Here is a 7,391-nt window from a genome sequence, read left to right on the forward strand (position 1 = left end):
CACAGCCAAGTTAGGCGGCAAGGTAGTTCCAAGTTTTTCCAATCGGTCAATGTAGCTTTTCATTTTCAAGACATGAGAGCTCACTGATTGACCCTCCTCCATTTTGCATGTTTGAAGAAGCTTATAAGTTTTATATAACTCTTGACTAACCTGTTTTTGAAACATATTTTTCAGCTCAGTCATCATATCATATGCTGTACGATCTTCCATTTCCTTTTGGAGGTCAGAAGTCATACTAGCAAGCATGATTAAAGCTATCTTCTCTTGCTCATCAAACAACTTCTGATAAGCATTCTTTTGAGCAGCAGTAGCTGTCTCAGGAGGAGCTTCGGGTAAGGGTTCTTCAATTTTGTTCAACTTCCCTTCATATTTGAGAACAATTCTCAGGTTGTGGTACCAATCGAGGAAGTTTGAACCACTGAGTTTCTCCTTCTCCAACAAAGAACAGAGGGTGTTTTGGTTTACGTTTTGATTGTTTGACATCTACAAAAGAACAAGGTTCAATTTTAGTATTTTTGATATAATACTTTAATAAATTAATTACCCAAGTTTTAATATATTTAAAAACAATTAATTTACGAAAGCCTAAGATCCACATAGAGGTTCCATAACTACATCTGTTGATCAGCTAGCAGTTATAGAGTCTACTGGTAGGTAGCGAGTACCAATTGCATCACATGTGCAACTCTTAGATCTTTATGGGACCTTGAGATATGTGTAGTCTAACAAACCACTATTATCTATTGGCATGTTCGTCCCATCCTTGCCTCGAACTCAGGTCTCACCGTGAATACGATTAAGTCGTCCAATTTGAAAACAGTGGAAATTCAGCCTAGTCTCACTCGTAACTGAAAATCCACCTCGTGGATATAATTCGATTAGGTCTTACCGTAATCAAAAAAATAACGAGGAGTGTTTGCAAGCTCATTGGATGGCATGACTTAAATTTGACGGGTATTTTGAAAATGTTTGTGTTAACGAATAATGCATGCACACAAGATTCACTACACTATTTGTTAAAAATCATTTTAACCAATTTTATATATGTCGATCGTGTATATGCGTCTAGTTTGTTATTTTATTATATATAAAAAATAACAAATACACATTGTGTATCATTTTAAAACATTTTAAAAAGATGTCGCTCATATATATTATTTGAGTTTCAAAAAAAAAATGTTTAACTTTAAACTCGTTAGAGTTTAACTTTTTTTTTTAAATCATCAATTTTAACCTTTGAAACTCGTTACTAGTTTTATTTGATGTTTTCATCAAAAGCATTTAGCATATATTATAATCAACAATTAAATATAATGCAAAAATAAAACACAACCATATCATGCATCACACACACACATAGCCTAGCCTGAAAATCCTATTCTCGATCCCATGAGCCGACATAGGATCAAGAGGTCAAACTAAGGGTAATATCGTAGCTCCCACTTGATTCAAGAATCAAGTGAAAACTTGACAAACGCCATCGTTGTCTACTTGACCTGTTCGCCATCTTCTAAGCCAAAAGCATGTTGTATTTTATCTTCAATCTTCATCTTATTACATTTATTTAAAATTAAAAAATACAACTAATATAATACTTTTACAATTTAGAATAAACTTAAATACAATACTATGAAAATGAAAAATAAATATAATACAACTTTGGCTTCAAAATGGCCTTTCTAATAAATAATCAACATGACATAATATTGCCGTAATCAACAATCACAACAATCATACATAGGTCGGGGCATTATGGGCTATGTGTGCAATCACAATTTTAATAACCACATTATTAAAACTTAAATACAGCTTGTCCATGGTTACAATGCATGTGTATAACCATGGAATAAAACAATCAACAATTATAATAAATATTCAAGCCATAACAATTAAATCTACAATTTAAAATAGTGATATTCTTTCAATCATATTTGTGCGTCATGAGGTTAAGTCTAGATCAACCGAGTTGACTTTAAAAATCAAAAAGGTTTCGACTTTCACTAATATACCACAAAGCTAAATCTAAAGAATAGTCACACAACAATTAAGATGGTGTAAAAGCGGCTCGGATACCACTGATGGAAAATCGTGTGTACTTTTACCAAATCAGATTAACGCAGCGGATAGTTAAAATAATAATCTTTTATTATTTTATGAACAAAATTTAACAAGATTAAATTTTCACTTATTTAATGAAACATGCACACGATTAATCTTTCCCAATGATCCAGTTACACCATAATAATTGTCATGAATATAAATCACAAAGTGAGTTAACGATATACCTTTCTTGAAGAAACTGATTGAAGGAGAGAAACCTACGATCAAAAATATGACCGTCTCTTTGGATAGTCCACTACACTTTCGAACAACGCCAATGGATGCTAGTCCAAACCCAAGTAACAATATAATCAACCCTTAATTAATTGTGTAGAACAATTAAAAATAATAATACTCGTATAAATAATACTCCGGTAAGGTTTGTCCAAAAGAGATGAAAAGCAATTTATGGTAATAAATTATGGTTTGTTTCTTTTTGGTTTTTGGTTATCGACACATGCATGGCAAAAAGGCTTTGCCTATTTATTTATAACTCTTATTTTCTATATCCCAACCAATATTCAACCTTCAACTAACATTCAACCTTCAATGAATATCTAACTTTCAATAAAACTTTGACCAACTAACATTCAACTAAAATATTAGACGGAGTGATAATATGTTCCATTACTTGGGAAGGCTCAAATGAATTTAGCCATATAGTTATATGTTGGACATTGCACATTAATCCTACAAAAAAGATGTACGTATTTTATATATATCTCCTGCATCTAAGTTGTGTGTGCTTTTTAGAGATAAAAAGATGTCCGTATTTATATATATCTCCGAATAACGATATATAATTTTAAGTTAGCTTCATATGAAATTTATATTCAGTACGCTTGTGATTTAGTTAAAAAGATTTTTCATTGAATTGAATTTAGGTATAAAAAGATTGATGTCTTCTAATTTTAATATCCAAGCTACCAATATTGACGATTTTTGAATTTGAAGAGTTTGGTTTATTTAGTTTAAATAATTGTAAGTTGTGGTTTGTATTAATTGATGAAGTACGAAGGAAATTGAGAATGTGAGTTAGGAGTTTTGTTAAAGAAATGAGCATAAATTTGAATGATAGTTTATTTATAAACTTTGTTTGATTAAACGTTGAGTTTTACAGTGATGAAAATGTTTAAAGAAGACTAAGAATCTAGGATGTTATTTTCTGAAAGGGAAAAAGATGAAGGTTATAAAAGATAAAGATAAAAGGACGGTTATATCCCCAAGTAAAATGCATTTGACGTCATTTAACGAAATTTTTAACAATCGTTAGGGACATGGACTACACACGCATAATGTGCAAATTACGAGGACTGTCCGCACAAAAAAATAACAGTTTAGGAATGTCCACGTAATCTGTACAACCTATAGTGTTTATCCACGTAATTATGTCTTTATTTAGTCTCTCTATTTATATTTGTACTCATCAAAACTCGCAAAGGTAAATAAGTGGCAAGTAGTTCGTTTAATTTTTGCTACGATCTTTTATTTTTTGAGTTACTTCATTTTATTGTTGGTTATTGTTTAGATTAGTTTGATTCTTAGAGCTTGAATGTTATTCGATTTGTTTAGTTGTTATCAGAGTCGTTTCAACGACTCCATAACTCAATGCTCGAGTTGAGTTAGCTTATACTCGTAGTTAGTATATGATTGTTTACTGTCTCGAATCTTCAAGTGATCAAGTTGTCGGATGTATTTTTGTTCGTTTTCTTTATTTTCTTATAAAAAAACTTTGTTTTAATATTATCGTTATTATAGTAAAAAAAACACTTGATTTTTTTTTTTCAATTATAGTATTAAGTATTATATTATATTTCTATTCTAAGGTCACTCCCTATCGTAACTAAACTATTCATCCTCTTAATATTTCACATCAGCGCCACATCAACACCAATATCCTATAACTAACTCATAACTAAACACTCCCTATCATGGCTAAAACAATACTCCTCTTAATATACAACGTACAAGCAATAAAGCATCAAGTCCAACAATAAAAAGCACTGGGACCCGTAATTCCTATAACTCATCCGTTAAATCTATGGTGAAAACAGGTAACTAACGCGGGTAACTAAGTGGTGCCTATAATTAGTTACGGGTAATGGGCAGGTAACTAAGCATAGCTGTTGGTCTAATATATCAATTTTGATTGGCTGGGAGTGTGTCCTGGGGCATATTACTTGGATTTATAGCTCCGTATTCAAAACCTATTTTTTTTCTTTCTGCAACTCAGCTTCAATTTCACGTAAACGGAATCTTTAGTTTCTCTTCAACGATGACTCATATCCTTTTATAATTTTTAATCTTTTATGTTAATTTCTCACTAATACCACTCAATTTGATGCTTCTCTAACCACTAATTTCTTATTTTATTTTTTCATTAATGTCTATATTATTACAATCAAATTATATATTTTTCTTAATAACTGTGGATCGAACGCGGTAATCAGAGGGAAAAGGATCGTGAAAGAGCTGCTGCTCGTAATCCTAAAGGAAAGAACAAAGACGATGGGTTGACTCCTGAACAACGCCGTGAAAGGTTTGACTTTTGCTAATTTTGACCTAATCCTTATCAATATCAATGTTTCCTTTATGCTTTTCTGTTGATGTTGAATGAATTATGCCTTATTGTTTAGTGTTACTCCGTATAATCTAATGTAGGTTTTGTTCTTATAATGCAATAGATCTATCAATTAGTGCTTGATAAATTTGTTAACAAAAGCCCTTTGTAGGTAATGTTAAAGTGACTGTCACTTAAACTTTGGTAATCATAAGAAACGATAAATTATGCTTCTTATTGATGCGGTTTAGCAATTAAGTTAATAAAATTGTAAGGTGTGATCCCGCAAATCGCACTCTTTATCCCAAAGGGGTTGAAAAACAACACAAATTTTCACATTGATGAACAATATTTTATAAAACTGTTCTGCAATTGGATTACGTATATAAGGTTAAGGGCGATTTTTAGACGTTTTTGCATTATTATTGTATCTTGTGAGCCCTATGATAAGTCTGGTGATGTAGTAAAGACCTTTTTTGTAAGGAAAATCTACAGTTTTAAACTTGTAACTGTCATAGTGCATATAATGTGTTGATTTATTGGCAAAAAAAGAAAAGTTGGATCAAAGTTTATGGTGATAGGTTTCATGATTGATACTTTGTATTAAAATAGCAAAAGAAAAATATAACTGAATAAGGAAATGGATTTCACCTAAAATCATAGAAAACATATACAACGTCATGACTATTACTTATATCCTTATTATAGCCAGATTTAAACACAAGGCAAAACAATATAAATACCCTAGCTATGCAAAGGATTATGTGACATTATTCTATAACGAATAGAGGATTTACGTCATAGTTACTCACACTGAAGTTGAAAAGATTGTCAGGTTGATTAATTCGATGGAATGAACTACCCCTGATTGAGTTAAACCTTTTTTAATACATCTATTCATATATAACAATGTTTTATCGTTCTTAAAATTGAAATTTCTCTTTTTGACAATGAAATTCCAATTACGGTAAATTTGTTTGGAGAGGGAGGGAGTCATATCTTAGTTTTCTAATCCAGTATCGAAGGATGCGGCACAAATATACTCTATGTCTTGACGTTAGTCTAAATCATAACATCTTTTGACGTTGATGTAATTCCGATATGTGTCACACAAGTTTGAATAATTAATTCATGTGTTATGACCTTCCAAAAATGCTACTTACTTAAACTACTGATATATTTATATTTTTTTCCATCAGAAAAATTGAGAAGCCAAACTAAGAATCTTCTATATGCAACACCTCTAGACCTCTAGTAACTCTTGATTTATTGATTGGCAGCTTCAAACATCTGTCATTTGCTAGATTATGTCATAGTTGAGTTTGTCTAATTAAATTCGGCTAATATCGAGCACTTAATGAGTCGAGTTCTCAAAAATGGAGGCACACAATTAAGTAGCCTTGTGGTAGCACACAATTTAGAAACAAGATGGTGTATATTTGCCAATTTAAGCTACCTGTTCTTACTATTAATTTTGAGCAAGTTTTCCAATCTTTTTACAAAGGTCCTAAATTATGACAGAATTTGCAAATCGGTAGGAGGGATATTAATGAACCCTCTAATCTGTTGATCAATAACTGCCTGTAATTTAAGCAGCATTTGAGAGGTCATAACTTTTTAAGTCGTTTTAGCTATCAGGTTAAAGCTCATGAAGTGACCTTTCAAAGGCATTTGGTGTTAAAATGTTACGAGTTACCTACCTTAAGTGAGGACATCATAACATCTGATTATCTGTTATTGAGTTTCTTTTAGTAAATGTCTGAGTCTGTGATTAGTGGCAAAACTAAATGAATATTCTTTATGTTTTCAGATGAGTGAGTTATGAAAAAGTTAAGTAATATAAACCGTAATAGTTTGTTATCAATATTTGCTTCGATGTTAATTGACAAGTGATATGCAGGGACGGAAAAGCTCTTCAAGAGAAGGCTGCGAAGAAAGCAGAGAAGGCTGCTGGAGGTGGTGATGCCGGAGCTAAATCCACCAAGAAATAAGTCATAAGTCATCAATTAATAACACAAGTTCTTAAACTATTTCTTTTATTTTTCTGAATGAATGAATCGTGTATAAATTCATGTTTCATCTTTCCTGAGATTATCAAAGATAGTACTCCGTATATGTCTTGTTTGTATTTTTAGTTGTTTATTTGATCGTGAATCAGTCATATGGTTTTCGTGTCATGATTCATGAGTGTTCTTTCAATTTTAGACTAGTGTTTGAATTTGCGTTTAGAATGTGAGTTTTTAATTATTACGTTTTCAAATAGTAAATAATTAACAAATGGTGTTCGGCAAGTTCAACATACCTATTAATTAATTTCAATTTTAAAGGCACAAAATGCAAAAAAAAAAAAAAATAATAAATAAATTAAATAGTCACTATAATTCTCATGTTTGTGAATAAAAACATATCTTAAGCATTTTTTTTTTCTTATTCTTATATATATAATAATTATAATAGTAATAGTAATAGTTAACCATTGTCAATTCAATAAGCAGTTTTTATAGTTGCAGTTCTTATAGGTCTTATATAGATCTACTATCATTCCCCCCACCTTTGGTTAGGTAACACACAAATTAACCATCCCAAGTAGTTCAATAGTTGGGGCCCTTGACATCCGTGTAAGAGATTTTAGGTTCGAATCTTGAGTTGGTCAGGGAAGGATTGAAAACAACCAAAAGTATTTCTAATGGGTTTACTAGTGTATGAGATCGGATTACTCGCCCTTTTCGGA

At 31.3% G+C, this 7,391-nt stretch overlaps 1 protein-coding gene across 1 annotated transcript; it reads left to right on the forward strand.

Annotated features, from left to right (window-relative positions):
- The first annotated feature begins 4,277 nt into the window (after window positions 1–4,277).
- LOC139853297 (uncharacterized) lies at window positions 4,278–6,837 on the forward strand. Its single transcript, XM_071842669.1, has 3 exons — window positions 4,278–4,381; window positions 4,539–4,639; window positions 6,561–6,837. The coding sequence occupies exons 1-3, from the start codon at window positions 4,376–4,378 to the stop codon at window positions 6,649–6,651; spliced, it is 198 nt and encodes a 65-aa protein (XP_071698770.1). The 5' UTR covers window positions 4,278–4,375; the 3' UTR covers window positions 6,652–6,837.
- Window positions 6,838–7,391: the final 554 nt, after the last annotated feature.

Source organism: Rutidosis leptorrhynchoides, chromosome 6, assembly GCF_046630445.1.
Source record: "Rutidosis leptorrhynchoides isolate AG116_Rl617_1_P2 chromosome 6, CSIRO_AGI_Rlap_v1, whole genome shotgun sequence".
Classification (NCBI taxonomy): Eukaryota; Viridiplantae; Streptophyta; class Magnoliopsida; order Asterales; family Asteraceae; genus Rutidosis; species Rutidosis leptorrhynchoides.

Coding starts and splice junctions, on each gene's coding strand:
- LOC139853297 (XM_071842669.1), top strand. Junction 4,640..6,560: donor CCTGAACAACGCCGTGAAAG/GTTTGACTTTTG, acceptor AGTGATATGCAG/GGACGGAAAAGCTCTTCAAG.